General features: G+C 40.4%; 1 protein-coding gene across 5 annotated transcripts in view; it reads right to left on the reverse strand.

The window, feature by feature from the left end:
• Positions 1–15,369, reverse strand: part of cald1a (caldesmon 1a) — a 64,616-nt gene that overhangs the window by 35,462 nt on the left and 13,785 nt on the right. For 4 of the 5 annotated variants that reach the window (XR_011308715.1, XM_069670897.1, XM_069670896.1 and 1 more), the window contains exon 2: positions 474–559. Coding sequence is in view for 4 of the 5 variants with exons in the window: in XM_069670897.1 (XP_069526998.1) it covers positions 474–550 (77 nt within the window). In the remaining variant the exon portion in view is untranslated. Of the gene's footprint in view, positions 1–473; positions 560–1,452; positions 1,555–15,369 lie in introns of those variants that run through there. The other variant, XM_069670895.1, reaches the window with a different exon arrangement.

Here is a 15,369-nt window from a genome sequence, read left to right on the forward strand (position 1 = left end):
TCAATCAATTTGTTGAAATGAACTTTAGTTTAATCAATTTCTTCCATTGGATCAAAGAGAGTTCACAAGGCCGCAGTATCTGGGAGAGAGAATTGGAGAGAGGCAGAGAGGGAGGGCATGACTGAACATTCCCACTTAAAGGTCATCACATTGCTTATCAGATTTCTCATCAGCCTTTTTTTTTTCTTTGAGCCTGGCGGGGAAGCCAATATTTGCTGAGCAGTGTTCTTAAAGACCAAGAAGAGGGTCTTAGCTATTAAAGCTGGCTCCCTCCTGTTCCAACTTGGCATGAACATCAGAGGAGGTGCTCTGTGCGTCCACATCCAGAGCTTCATTACCCAACACGGCTTCACACAACCTTAGAGGTAGTATCTTTAGTGACAGCAGGTTCTGTGGCTTCGACTAGTTAGCATGGCAAAATCCTGGAGTACCAATCTGCAGACATGATTGAAAGACAACCAAATATGTCTTACCGTTCGGCCTCCAGGCGCATCTCCTCCCGCTTCTGCCTCCTCAGCTCCCGGCGCCGCTCAAAGTCAATTTCCTCCATGATTGCGCCCTAAGGGATGACATCATCAACGCAGACACGTTAATTCAATCAATGACAGGAAGGAAGAGAGGAAAGAAATATGGAAACACATGCGGTTAAGTGTCCTGAGAGGGCAGAAATAAAGTTTGCGTGCCAAAAAAATCCTCAGTTTGTTATATCTTGATTTCAAATGATGTTTTAATGTTAAAATTGTATTAATTAAAATAATTTTGGTTTATTTTTTTAAAAGAATCTATATGGCTTTTATTGTGAAGAGCCATTACCATGCATTTTTCTCATATTGATCTCGTTTTTCAAAATAAAATACTTTGGTCAAGTTTTAAAATATACATTTTGGCAAGGAAAAGAAGTATGTTTACATCTCCACATATTTCATTACAATCATTCTTCTACACCGAGTTCTGTCTACAAGTGTGAGGTCGTATCTTTGTGCACAACTCTCAGACTGAGGTGAGAAGGGCTTGGCTGAGATCTCTGCCCGCAAAACGTTGGTGTGAAACAGAAGAATGAGACAGAAAATAAAAGAAACAAGAGCACAGACAGAAAGAAGAGAGAGGAAGGAGCAGCCGGGACAGGATGTTCACTCAATCAGTCAGGAACAACTCTCACTAAAAATACCCCGCTAGGGTACGTGACTCGCTGTGCAGTGAGGACCCGGACCACCCAGGAGCTGCTGAGCCTCCCATCATACATCTATGTATCCCTGCTAAAACTAGCAGCAACATCCACTGTACACTGGAGCAGAGTAAACACACGCTAGCTAAGCGCTCGAGGTTAAGAGACAAAGGTGCATCAAAAGACGGCACTGAATCAAGTCACTTTGTGGTGATACAACATGAGCAGAAGAGTGACCAAGATGCTTTAAAGTGCAGTAGGATACGGGAAAACTACGACTGCCATACCTTGAATTAGCCTTCAAAAATCTTCCTTCAGACCATACAAGATTTTCAAAATAAAGCAGCTACACAATGCAACAGGGTCTGGTAATAGTCTCCCACAGTCCAACCTCAGCTGACAGAAAAGGAAAATGCTTGCTCCTTCCCCTCCCTGCTAGTTGTCCCTCCCTCCATCCCTTAGTGACCTCCTTCCTTCTTTCCTTCAGTTAGTTACCCCCCTTCCTCCCTCCTCTTTTTCTCCCTATCTCTGCTGCTAGCTTTTCCTGTCTTGTTTACCCACATGTCAGAGTTTGGCTAAACTCCGTTCTACTGCATGACTCGGCTCTTGATACGAGCTTCCTGTGCGTTATAAGCATGTTTTCCGCCTGCGTGCCCATCCAAGAGGGGGAGGGGGGGGGGGGGGGGGGGGGGGTCAAAGAGGGCCTCTAAATATGTGGATATCTGCATATGCATGGACACGAGCATGTAGGTGCAACATTAACGCTTTTGTGTGCATGCACTCCCGGCCAATTTGCTGATGGCTGTTTACCAATGAGTCTGGTTCTTCTTGATGTTTCCGCCTGTGAAAAGGGAGTTTATCTTTGACATTGTTGGCAAGTGTTCATGGATTAATATATTACAGAGAGTACAGTCTAGACGTACTATATGCAAAAACAAGCATCAGCACAGACAGGAATATAGTATAAGTTTCTCCCCCCTCGCCTCTGCATCTTCTCACCCAATCTCCTCCCCTCCTGTGAGCCTGTACAGTAAACACAGGCCTCGTCTCCCCGCTATTACACTGTTAAAAAAAAAAAAAAAAGCGCCTCTAACTTGAAGTAGAGGGAGACAGTTTAAATACCGCAAGAATCCACTCTCTATGTTTAGATGCACGCTTAGTGTCATTTGTGAAATGGGCGGGGGGCAATTGGCACTTGGATGCGGGGCTATTCATACAACCGTAATTAAGACAAAATGATAGCAATAACCAAAACCATCAAGGCCTCCAAACATCACCAGTCTAATCACATACTTCCTAGAACCAACGACGCCAAGGGAGACAAAGTTATTAGCAACGCAAGCATGGCAGCGTATAAATTTGCAGCTTTTGTTACAAATGATGCATGATTTATGCAGCTGGAGGAGCTGTGTTTTCATTAGTGTTCAGTTTGGTTATAATGAGTTATAGATCATTCAAAAACATGTCATTTGGAGAAAAATTTAAATGAAAGGTGTGTCAACGAAATCAGTGCAGATTGGACCGTGTATACAAGATTTAATCTGAGGTAATTGTGTTTTTCACGCTGGTATATGAGGTATGAATAGGGCTGTGAATGCAGCACAGGCACATTGTCTTGTCTCTTCATGGGAGAACACCGGGACAGAAGAGGAAGCCTGTGGTTGGCAGAAAAGGCCCCAGTACGTGTAGAAATGTAACTGTTGTGTATATCACTGGAGGGACCACCCACACTTTGCAAAAGCTAACAGGGGCAGAACGAGCGAAAGACAGCATTCCTTAAAGTTGAGCAACCTGAAGTCACAAGTTTGTGACATTTTCAGACTTTTTTACGAGTCTCTTCTTCTTTCCTTCGCCGCATCTGTCCATTAATTCCGCCGTTTATCTCTAAAACCTGCATCCATCCATCCCAGCCTCCCTTCTTATTCTGTCTCTCTTTTCTCTCCTCCTCCCCCTCTTTCTGTTTCCCTGTCTGCACCAACCCTCTACAATGGCTATAATGACACATTTAACAGTAAAATTACTACCTGTCGAGACTGCCAGACCCTGGCACCGAACCCAGTGTCTAAGTGCCAGCCTTTTAAAGAGCCTTAAAAGCCAAGTTGATATTATCCTGACAGCCTCTGGGATTACACAACTTTATAACGCCTCTATCTTCTCACGAAGTCTTGAGTTAAAGCACCAAAACAATGGGCCCCTATAGGCCAAATGATGCATAAAGTAGATCATGCAGCCGTCTGCGCCTTAAGCTGAAGAATAAGTACGGGCCAGCAGCACATCTATTTTGGGATTTGGTAAAATGTTCCTACTGCTAGCTTAGCAATATGTGAGAGGAGACGACTGCAGCTTTTTGGTCAGATTTGTTACTGTGATACTCAGAGCGAGTATCCCTCCCAACCTTTAGACAAACACATTAATCTCCACATTATGGTTATGGAGCTATGCGAGGAATGTTCCTATTTAACCTCTGATTTTAGCAGAGTGGACATGAAAGAGCCTCCAAATTACTCATTCACATGCCTGTCAAATAAAAAAAACCCTCTTTGTGCAGTGACTGTTTTAGTTGTTGTATAAAGGGAGTTAATGTGATGATAAACACATTAAAACTAGCTTAGCGCAAGTTCTTTGCTTGCCAGCTGTGAGGTTGGCAAAAAAATGGAACATTGGTGACTTGTTACAGCGAGTGGTAACAAGGTTAAAACAGACACACAGCTTCACGTTTTAAAAACAAATTCCCTCATAACTGTAAAAAACAAAACAAAATTTTATGCTGACATACCGAGCTACCTACCAAACATTCTGGATCATGACTTTCTAAGATATGCTAAAATCTTATACAAGTCCTTAACTGTCTCCCAACATGGTCCCACATATAAGTAAATTATCTTCATCTGTTGACATGCTACCATGCTAGCAGCTCTATGAGGCACAGCAGTGCTTTAAACTAAATGCTAACATCAAGGTAAAATGCTCACAATGAAAATTACATGCTAAAGTAGAGAAGGTGTTATGTTCACCGTGTCATTTTAACAGGTTGGCAAACTAACTTCTGATTAGCAGTTAAAGTACAGGAATGTCGATGTCATTTCCAGGTATTGAAATTCTGGTTTGTAAAGGTTACGCTTTGATTTCCATCTCAATGGAAAAATGGTCCCACTAGTCGTAAATAATCTTCAGTTGCTAACAGGCCACTCTGTTAGCAACTGTGTGTGGCAAGACATCACAGTGCTTTTAGCTTAAACATTTTATAATACACTTTGAAACATAGTAGATATATTGGATTAAAAAACATAGCCTATTACAAAGGCTTAAACTTGACCTATTTTGCAGTTAGAAGTGTGCTAGCAACATACGTCTCCATAACTGGTCATATTTAGCAATAAGGCTGAGTGAACCCGTTTAGAAATATTTTTAATTACATTAGAATGTTCACACATTAGCACAACATCCCTGCCTAGTTATAAATATTTTATTATAAATGGCTGTTACTTGGCAACAGGCCAGGAAACGGAGCAATACAGCAACAAAAGCCAGAGCAGAAGAAGACAGCTAGCTAGCAAACGTGGATGCTAACACAACAAAAATCTGCTTCACAAATGTTTTGTGTCAGAGGAAATATATTCAACACATTCTCTCAAGGACATACACCAGACAAGAACTACTGAATGTAAATATGACACTGTGGAGGGTTCTTGGAAACAATATGTGTGGACTTTTCTCAGAAACAAACAGAATAGCTTTTAAGCTAAGGTGACTATTAGCAGAGACAAAGAGGGGGGTGGTATGTCTGTCATTTCTGTTGTGAAAGATGATTCACATGTCAAAGCTAGCCTGGCAGAACCTTGAGAAAATTTTAAGTGAGGCAATCCTGCCGTCTCAATAAAAGCCTCAAATTTGTCAGAATGTGGACACAATTGTTTTTTTCAACCTCCTCAACTTTTGACAAGAACGTTTTTGTCTGGCTGATTAAATATTGATAGGGGAAGAAAGCTGATGTCAAAATACTGAAATCCTGCTGCCTGAGAAAACTTTCTTTTCAAAGTTTAGTGGCCATGTCCTCAACAATATCTCATGATATATAGCCTATACATTATCATCTTAATAAAACTTATTATTAAGTTATTTATTTTAAGTTTTATACTTGAAAGTTTCTCCTGTGTCTTCTGGTCTCTGAGGTAGTTCAACAGAATGTGGCTGGTGAAAGAGTGAAAGAGTGGTTCGTGAGTTTTCCAACATACCATTCACTGTTGCAGGTGGGCAAAATATTTTATTCCATTGATGCAAAGACTAGAAAGACCAGGCTTTGTGCCAGGGTTGCTTTCACATTCCAGATTACTGGAATACCTCTCTTCACCTGGACACCTGCTCAGCTGTGACTCCACACAGACTTAGAACTCCTCTCCTCTCCAGAGGCCAAGAAGAGGGCAGCGGCACATGTAGCATAACATAGTTTGCTTTACGTTTTTATGGAACTTGTGGTTTGTGTTACCACTCTAACATGTCCCTACTCTTTTATTCATTGTTTAGCTCTGCCATGTAGCCTAGAAGCACATTTTACCCCCAACTGAGAGATATAGCATTACCAAAAGAAGTTAACATACAAGGTTGGAATTTTACCGCTAATCCTGACATGATTTTTCTTTAACATGTAGCTATGAGACAACTTCTGGGACGTTTAGATGCTAACTTAACAGGGGATGAAAACAGGTATTTGTATATAGGACAAACAAGAGGAGAAAATGAGATACGCAGAGATCTATTAGTTTGGTCTTAGCTTAAATATATTGGTAAGCATTAAGAATGATAATTTTACGATGATTTTATCACACAGATAAAGCTTCCGCAGTAAAACAGGGAGGAAGTGAGAGATAAAGAGAGAGAGAGAGATGCTGCATGCCTGTAGGTAGTGCACACTAACAGCTGTTTTGGCTGAGGCTCTGGGGACAGTTTGAGTTGGGTAAACCTAACGTTTTCTGCAGGGGTAAGGAGTCTCCTGAGAGTAGCCTGACGGGGCAGTTAAATATGTTCAGCCTTAGTGTGAGGATGTGCATCAGGATAAACAGTATTTAACAAACAGGATTTATATTTTTAATGTGTGTGTGTGCGGAAAGTGTCTGCAGATGTGTGCAGAGAATGAATAAATAAGTGTGAGTGCATGCTTTTACAACTGTAATACGTGAGGCTACTGCAAATACAGCATGTATGTGTTTATGGTACAGTAAATGTGCGTACATGTGTGATATCCATCACCACCTACAGCACTGTGTTTGGAAAGCTGGCCCTGTGGTTGTGGTTCTCTGAGCTATGCGTCTCCTCTCACACGTCCAGGCCTCGGCAGCATTAACACGTTTGCAGTCTCAGGATGCAGAGCGGCTGTGGATGAGCGTTCATAATTTCACTGGAGGCTTTTTGCACACCGAGACCAAGAATTTCTCTCTTTTTTTCCATCTCTGCTCGTCTCTCTCTCGGCTTCATCTGTCATTCAGTCTGTTTCTCTGCCTGCCTTTTAGAGACTGATCGAATCACTTGTGAGCTGTGATTCTTTTCTGATACTACCTGGTATAAATCATTTTTAAAATTTGTATTTGAAATACAATTTGAACTTAATAAATGTATTAATTCACATTAGCACAACAGGTTATTCCCTGCACATCTGACCTACTGCAGTAGCTATTGTTGCTTTTTTGCGAATGCAACATTGATATTGAATGGATAATAAACATTTAACAATCTCAAAGTAATGTGAGGAAGTACTTTGGATTTGACACAACATACCAAAAAACAGTAATGATGATAAGGTTTCCTGTCTTTTACAAAGTCAGCTGCCTGCCACTGTATCATTAGCATATTACGTTAGCATGCATAGCCATTGAAAGTTGGGTGCTAAAGGTAGTACAGTCCTCGCTGTTCAATTGCAGAGAAGTATTAAGAGAAAAAAATAAGACCTTAACATTTTAATCAAGCTCAGTTCTCATTTAACTCCATCAGTTAAATAGCTACACTTGGTTTTTAAGCTGTGTCAATTTTCTGAAAGGGCTTTCCTCAGGAAGGGTTGTTAGCTAAGCTGCTGGTAGCTTGTTTGTAGATGTTTAGCATGTTTTTAGGCTAGAATTCCTTCAGTGTTAATCATTTACAAGGTTTTTACAGTGAGATTAACTATTCAGAGGTCTTATCCACACCAAAACAAATGAATACAAACACTGAATAAAGCAGTTTCACATTAAATATCGTCTTTCTGATGCTCCTTGTTGGGGCTTTGGGGAATGTGAGCTAAGCTGCTGAGCTAACTTTAGCTAAGCTTGTTTCACATTTTCCAGACATTAGGTGATTTAAATACTTTTTCTGGTTAAATAATATCTTTAAAAAGTATATTGATGTTACACAAAACTTTCCGAAAATGTGGCTGGAAATGTTTAATGTCGTGCCAACTGTCAGTGCTTATAGAAAGCTAATTAATGTGTGTTAGATGTAAACCTTTTGACTCATGTAGGCTGATACAGGGTGTTGGTGTGACGCTGAACTAAAAAAAAAAGAATGAATAGTTGGAGCTTCATATTGAAAAGTTACATTTGATTTGAGCGACAAATTCAAGTCAGGTACAGCTCAAATTAGCGGGTGCTTTTGAATATTCTTTTTCTCTCACCCTTTTCTGACTGTTCCTGTCTCCTCTTGGACCACACTGCAGCAGCTTAGCCGACAGCTGCAGACTATGTGTTCAGCTACAGTATGAGGAGACTCAGGGTTGGTTGGCTGTGAATACAGTTTAGTTCTGGGTTTAATTTGATAGGATTTACCCACGTCCAAGCAGCCAAGCTTTTACTGAGATTCTTTACGTCTGCATCCTCATGCCACAGGGTGAATAGCAACCGCAATGGCTTCTGTTGTCATAGCCGAAGTCTTTAGCTGCGATTATATATTCTAGGCAACATATGAGGTGGCCAACTGCATCAGACCTCAGCTCGATCTCAATACCATCTGCTTTCCACTCTTACTCTATCTCCTCCAAAACAAATTTCTTTCAGTGTGGCTTCGGCTCGAAAGAGGAAAATTTCACTGAGCATTAGCAGAAGGTATTCATAGACAAACCTGTGAAGCTAATGCTGAATGCGGTAGAATAACTTGCTGATGGTTTTGTGGGTTTTTGGGCGAGAAATCGCCTACAGTCCTTGAATGCCTCAGATGCATTGTCATTCGTGACTTCAGATCTAAAGATCAGACAGAATCCACCCTCAAATCGCCCGACAATCTCCTCTGTGCTGACTTCAGCTTTCATATGGGAGACAAAACAGTGAGGGGGGAAATTTCCCATCGGTGTAGGGAAAAGACCTGAAGGTTAAAGATGTCAAGTTTCCATTTGGTAGAGAAAAAGGAGACTCCTGCATTCCCAGACAATGGTTCACATTCCAAAACACTTCTCTGTGCCCTGTGAATCACACACATGAGACAGACTGACGGAGGTTATCTGTTCACACACACTCGCAGCCAAGAAAATCTCAATGGAATACCTCAGATGCATTTTATTTTACAGGTTGCTAGCAGGCTACGCAAACCACAGCTGGAGTCAAACAAAGGGTGGGTCTCAGTCTGCTGTCAAGAGGTTGTGGTTAGTCTGTTCTGGGAAAGAAATTAAACCGGCAACAGGATTTCATAATAGTCAAAAGATGAGGTTATTATATTACTTCTGTTATCATGAAATCTGCTAAGAAGCCATCTTTATAACTGATCTGTTTAAGCCTTTGCAAATCATTTGATTACCATGATAAAACATCTGCATGTCTGTGTCCGTATTTTCCTGATTAATACATAAAAAGCTGTTAAAGCTGCTGTGCTTGTCCCTCACTCTGTGTTCTTTGTCAGTTCATTTAGTCCGTTAAAAAAAGAGTGTGAAAGTGATACAACAGTTTAAACCCATAAATCGTATTAGACGTATCCTGTCTTATCTCCACCTGTTAGTCATCATTCTTAGTATGTGGTTGGTTTGCAATCTAATAACACTAATAATGCTTATAATTAGTCATTTTTCATGAGCACTAAGTAAATGCATCAGAAGAATTGCCACTTAAATGTCTGTCAGTCCCTGGAATTTGACTTCATGTGTATTCCTCTAGGTTCCAATGTAGAGGTATGAACAGGAAGTGGGCCAGGAATTAAAATGTGACCTTTTTTTTTGTACAGTCATGAACAAATTAACCAAACTACAGGTGAGGAAACACTCAAAATAAGTATTTAAAGTATTTTTTTCGTTTCGTTTCGCATTTGTTTCAAACCTAGACAATCTTTTCAGAGTAGCCCACAGCTGTCAACAGATTGGTCCGATTGCTGCGGAACTCTGACCTTTGTTCCAGCTGACCTGCCCACTTTAAACGAGTGAGAAAGGTTAGGCTCAATCACAAATGCAGAAATCTCTTTTCAAATTACCAAAAGAGCTTGAATGTTAGCAAAAATGTTATGTTTTTTTCGAACACATCACTTATACTGAGGGGCAAGCTGGGAACAAATGGGGTCTTAGTTTTATTTTTCTCTTTTTGGCTGCCATGGTTGTTCAAACAAAATTTACGCTAACTAAATAAAATGCAGAACATGGGAAGATGACAGTGAGTCCATCAAAGTAAACAAACCCAGATTAGCTGAAATTTTAAAAGTCAAAAACATGCAGAATTATTACTCAAAATATCAGTTAAATCTAAAATAACCAATACAATTTCACTTTTGCTGAACATTAGCCACACTGGATCATCAATATTACAATATGATGGTGAATGTAGTTACTCTCAAATGTGTGTCGCTGGCAGGCGGCTGCAAAGGCGATCATGACGGCGCATGTCTGTGACTAAGCGTTAGCAACAATGAAATTAGTTTAAAACTGCAAGGAAATCAGCAGTGCGGCATATTTATAGATGTTGTAACAGCTTGAACCTGGAAACAGTTTAATGCAGAGATGTGACATCACCACTTTTACGTAAAATACCGTAACACAACAACATATAAAATGGTATATTGGTTGCACTGGAATATAGGACGCAGCCCACTTTTTAGATTAAAAAAATGTGTTAAAAGTGCGTCTTATACACCAAATTTTATGGTAAAAGAAAAGTGATAAAACTGGCTTGGTACATTGAAAGCAATATCCATCATCTTCCTGGTAACATTACTTTACAGTAACCTCTCTTGGCTAGCAAAAATGAAAGAAAAGGCCAAATTTCAGGTTCAACTTTGACCCACTGTACTAACCATAGTTATGCACACACACTGTTAAGTGATGGTTTAATAGCAATAAAGTGTGTGTGCTTTCAGTTCTACCTCCTAATAAAGCGGTTTGGGTAATCTGGCTTGACTCTTGGCCTTTTTACAAGCAGTCTGATGGTCAGTCTACTTGTGTTTCTCGCCATATCAGACTTTATTGAGGTTTTTCTTCGTGTTCCAAGATCTCAGTAATTACTTATCACAGCCAATAAAATATTACTTGCCGAAACATTGAAACATAAGACTCTAAATCTGGAATTATCCAGTAAAGCAATGAGTAAGTCCGCTATGACTTTTTTTGGCACACTCCAGCATGTTGTGTTATGCTGATGATAAAAAATAGCATGCTTCGTTGTTTCGTTATCTTTCAAACTGACAGAACTCTTCTGGAAAGGAAGCTGTAGTTTGATACTTTTTAAACTCTTGCGATGTCCTGATGAAAACGTATTACCCTCTTTGTAACATTCTTGAATCCTGTTTTATTTTCCACTGTCAGCGAGATAACCTCGCAAGACTTTGAGGACACGATCATCCATCGTATATTTAGACCATGACTCATTCTTCTTTTAATATCTTCCCCTCTCTTGGTCCCACACATGGATGGTGGGTTAGTTCCGCTCATCACACATCAGGCGGCGTTCAATCTGAAGGTATTATGACTTTTCCTGAGAACACCTGCGCTTCAGCAGCCAGCTTCCCCCTTCAAGCTGAGGGTGTGTTTATGTGTCTTTAACCCTCACGCCTGAAGCTAAGTCACACTTAAATTGCAGTAAAAACATTACCCCAACGTGCTATATCCATCATCTGAATCCCTCAGCAGGTTTTAGCACACAGATGCTCCACTTAAACCTAAACACATCATCTTTATTCTCATTTTTTTGTGGAGCTAACTAAATCCAGCTTTAGCAGATTCCAAAATTTGAAGCTCTTAAAAGCTAACCACTGAAATGAGATGATAAATTCCTATTTGTCAGCTGCTGATCCAATTTACCAAATTAAATAACAGCCGGACAGGACTGATGTAGCAGCTGGCAGGAAAACAAGGGTTATAAAATACTGTCTTACTTTTAATGTTGGTTTTAAGAGGGGCATTTGCATTAGAAGTCAGATTCCTGCTGCCCAAATCATAAATAATACTGTAAAAAGGCAACTTCTTTGTGAAACAGCATCAAGAGCCAATACATTTCCTCTCCACTCTTTGACTTTTAAAAGGCTTGTGTCCCTTTTAAAAGTGCACTTTGGGATGCCTCACCCACAATCAGGCAGAATTGGAGAAAAAGCATTCCAAAAAGTACAAATCCCACACAAAATAGGGATGTTTGTACGGCATCAAAAGGCTACTGCTCACTGGCCGTGCTCCATATGACCAAATATGGAAGGAAAAAATGCTGCCTTTTCCCGTAACCAAAATGGGAAAAAGAAAAAAAAGGGGGAAGGTTTTCTTGCATGCTGTGTGCACAGCGAGATAGAGCTCTCACACTCACTACACAGTGGCCACAGAGTTGGCTCGCTCTCAGAACAGCATGACTGATGGTGATGTTGGACCTGCCGTGACATCTCAGCGAACACGCACACACAAACATGCACACCTGCACGACTCGGGAGTCATGAAAGAGAGGCACACCGATCCTTTCACTACGCTGACATTTCATTTTTAAACACACACAAAAGCTTTCTTCACTTTCACATATGAGCTCTATACCCGAGTCTCAGCAGCGCACTTCGAAACGGGAGCCCCCTGGAAGGGAACATTCCTCTCGGTGAAAAAGCAGCCGTCTCAAACGCCACAGTCCTCTGCCTAAGTTAGAAACGGTTTGTTTATCTGGCCCCCCTCGCTATATAGAGTGGCTCTGACATTCCCCCGCCACTGCCCCGCTAAAAAAATGTCTATGTGGGTATGTCATTTCACAAGAAACTTATCAAATTATCTCTGACATTTTTGGGAGTGTATGTAAACTGCTGAGAGAGAAAAAAAAAAGTCAGAACTCAGCACAGAACAAAACAAAAAATAAAGAGACTTGTGCTTCTGTTTTTACAAAACTGTCCAGCTTAACAAGTGGCTTAGTCTTTGTTGTCTATCTTATAGCAATAGTTTGACATTTGGGGAAATATGTTTTTATCCTTTTTTGACTAAATTAGATGTGAAGATAGATACAACTCACTCACACTCCTTTACACAGAATACAAAGCTAAAGCTAGCAGGCGTTTAGCTAAGCTAGCATAAAGATTAAAAACAGGGAGAAACAGCTAGCCTGGCTCGCTGTGTCTGCTTGACCTGTACAAAAAAATAAATGTACGGACGTGTGGTTTTATTCACTTTAAAACTGGACAATTTGGTTTCTTATAAAACCCGTACACAAATCACAAAGCAAAACTGCTAGCATGTTGGGTGATAATATATTGAGAAATCTATTTAAAAAATATATCTCTTGTCTGGCATTTTGATAAATACTCTTATTAGCTAATAGTAAGATGACAAGATAGATACCACTCTCATACCTCTACACTATGAATCTTATAGCCAGCAAACATTAGCCTAGCTTAAAAAGTGGAGCAAGGGAAACAGTGAGCCTGGCTCTGTTCAAAGGCAAAAAAATAGCCTAGCTTTATTTATTTTTTGCTAAGCCCATTAAAAAGAAGTTAAACTATTTATTGAATTTGTTATGTTGCAAGTGGTGGTTTTAGAGGGGTGTTTCTCCCTGCTAGCAGTCTTTATGGAGAACTTGGTGTATTATTATTAGCTTTATGCTAACTGTAGCAGCATATCCCTACAGTGAAAGATGAGTTAATAGGCTGCTTCAAATGAAGTTTAAATAGCATCGTGGTACTACTGATTGAATTTGATGAAATAAACTATGAAAATATCTGTGTTTTGCTGGCACAATGAACGAGGCAGATAAATATACAATTCTAGCTTTTTCTTCTCCTGTTTGCTTGAGTCTAAGTGGGTTTTAGTTTCAGTATTACTCTTGTGTAAGCACCACTCTGCAAAAATACAACACAAACTCCGGTGCAAATATCCAGAATGTTAAATAATCCCAATAAATATGCACCCTTGCACTTGGCATGCGATATTAACAGTGTGCTGTGTAATTCAAAAAGGACTTTAGGCCAAAGTCAAGCCTTCATCTTTTTGTCACTCAGTACAAAATGTCATGTCAGAACAAACGTATGCCAACTACACTATAATTTGTTTGAATAGTATCAAACAAACCATAACTAATGAAAACATAAATGCAATTTTTCCACTTCATTTTCCTGTCATAACAAACCAGAGTGATGATGTACCCGAGGACAACATCATCTCTCACTACCTTAGCGTGTACTGTGCCAACGTTTAAGTTTATTAAATGGTGAATAATTAATGACAGACAGATGCTGAACGAAGCCAAAGCAAATAAGCTGATGGTAGTCTGAATGCACTGGAGAAAAAAGACATCTTAACATCATATTTAATAGTTACTTGGAAACCTATTGGTTGGGTTTTTGTTTCAAGCAACAAACAGCATTTTGTCTGAAATATTAAGAACATCTGACTTGTCATAAATCCCTTTCTCATCCTTCTCTCGTGTCTATTTCCAAGGGGAACGCAGCCTCCCCTGGTTCCTTACGGACAGCCTGTCTTGACACCTGCCTTCTGTCAGAGTAAATGAGGCCTTTGCAGGAGTCTGTGTCTCTTCAACAGGACATTAATCTACAAGTAGTGAGCTGACCAGGGAGACTAGAGGAACCTGAGTGCTGATATATGATGGGTTTTAGTCTAAGCACTGCTACTGCCGACACCGCTGCTGGAGAACAGTTTATCCAGCTGATGGCAATAAAACTGAATCAAATAGAAAGAATAAAAATAGGATGGATAGAAAAGAAATGACCTCTACTATGCTTGGAAAAGTTCAACCAGAAACAGAAAAATCACAGTTGCATTAACTGCAAAAAGACCCTGAAGCTATACCCTGAACTTGTACTGTTTTTAATAAGTTGTAAGTCACATTAAATATGCACCAAAGCTCACTGACTAAAATATACAAGCATACGTGATTAGCATGATCCACAGCAGCCCACAGCCTCTGGTACACGGGCAATAACACGACATGCTGGAAACATTAAGTGGAACATAAAAATGTATTTCTCATAAAGCTTTGAGAGTTTCCTGATGTGTTTCTCTACGGACGAGGAGAGGAAGGAAAATGGATCTGCTGAACATTTGTGACATGCCTCCTATAAAAGCCACGTTTTTGGTAGGGGTGGACGTGTGGCTCTGCCTGGCCGGAGAGAAATTACACTTCGGTGAAAGAAGGGGAGAAAATCGGAAGGGTGAAAAAAAACTATATAAACTGCAGAGTGATTTATGTGGCTGGCTGGAACCACAGTGAGAGAGAACGTCTTCCCATCATACCTTACATGGAAACATACATGAGGTTAGAGTGAGGCTAAAAAGCATGATGCAATGCCCCCACATACTGAGAGCCTGTTGAAAGTGAGACAGCTGAGTGCGAACCCTGACACAAGTTTGCCTTTTTTGCGCATGTAACACAACCCTATCAGGGAAACACAAAGAAAATCACTTTCACAGAGGACATTTATTCAAATCACTCCAAACTGTCATAAATCTTTATCTTTCTTGCCTTGTTTTACACACAAGTCAGTAAATCACGCAGCGGAATGCCAATTTTTTGAAGTGTGCTCCGAGGCTTTTCAAGGGTATTACATGACAAGGTATTTTTCAAAATAAGGGCCCGCATTCCTGGAGAGAGATAGGAGGAGATTAAGGAGCGGGGTAGGTTGTGGGTGGGGTGGCGGGCAAACGAGATGGCCTGACCGAGATGGTCTATTACTCACGGTGGATGTGCAGAGGTGAAGTGATCCCCTGACAATGCGTTCAGTTCAGTCTTACTGTGGGAAATCGGATGGTTTCTTCAGAGAAACGCACGGACGAGACGTTTGCTGAATACACACGTGTCAGG

Source organism: Semicossyphus pulcher, unplaced genomic scaffold, assembly GCF_022749685.1.
Source record: "Semicossyphus pulcher isolate SPU_LCO1_2020_fin unplaced genomic scaffold, fSemPul1.0.p SCAF_20, whole genome shotgun sequence".
Classification (NCBI taxonomy): Eukaryota; Metazoa; Chordata; class Actinopteri; order Labriformes; family Labridae; genus Semicossyphus; species Semicossyphus pulcher.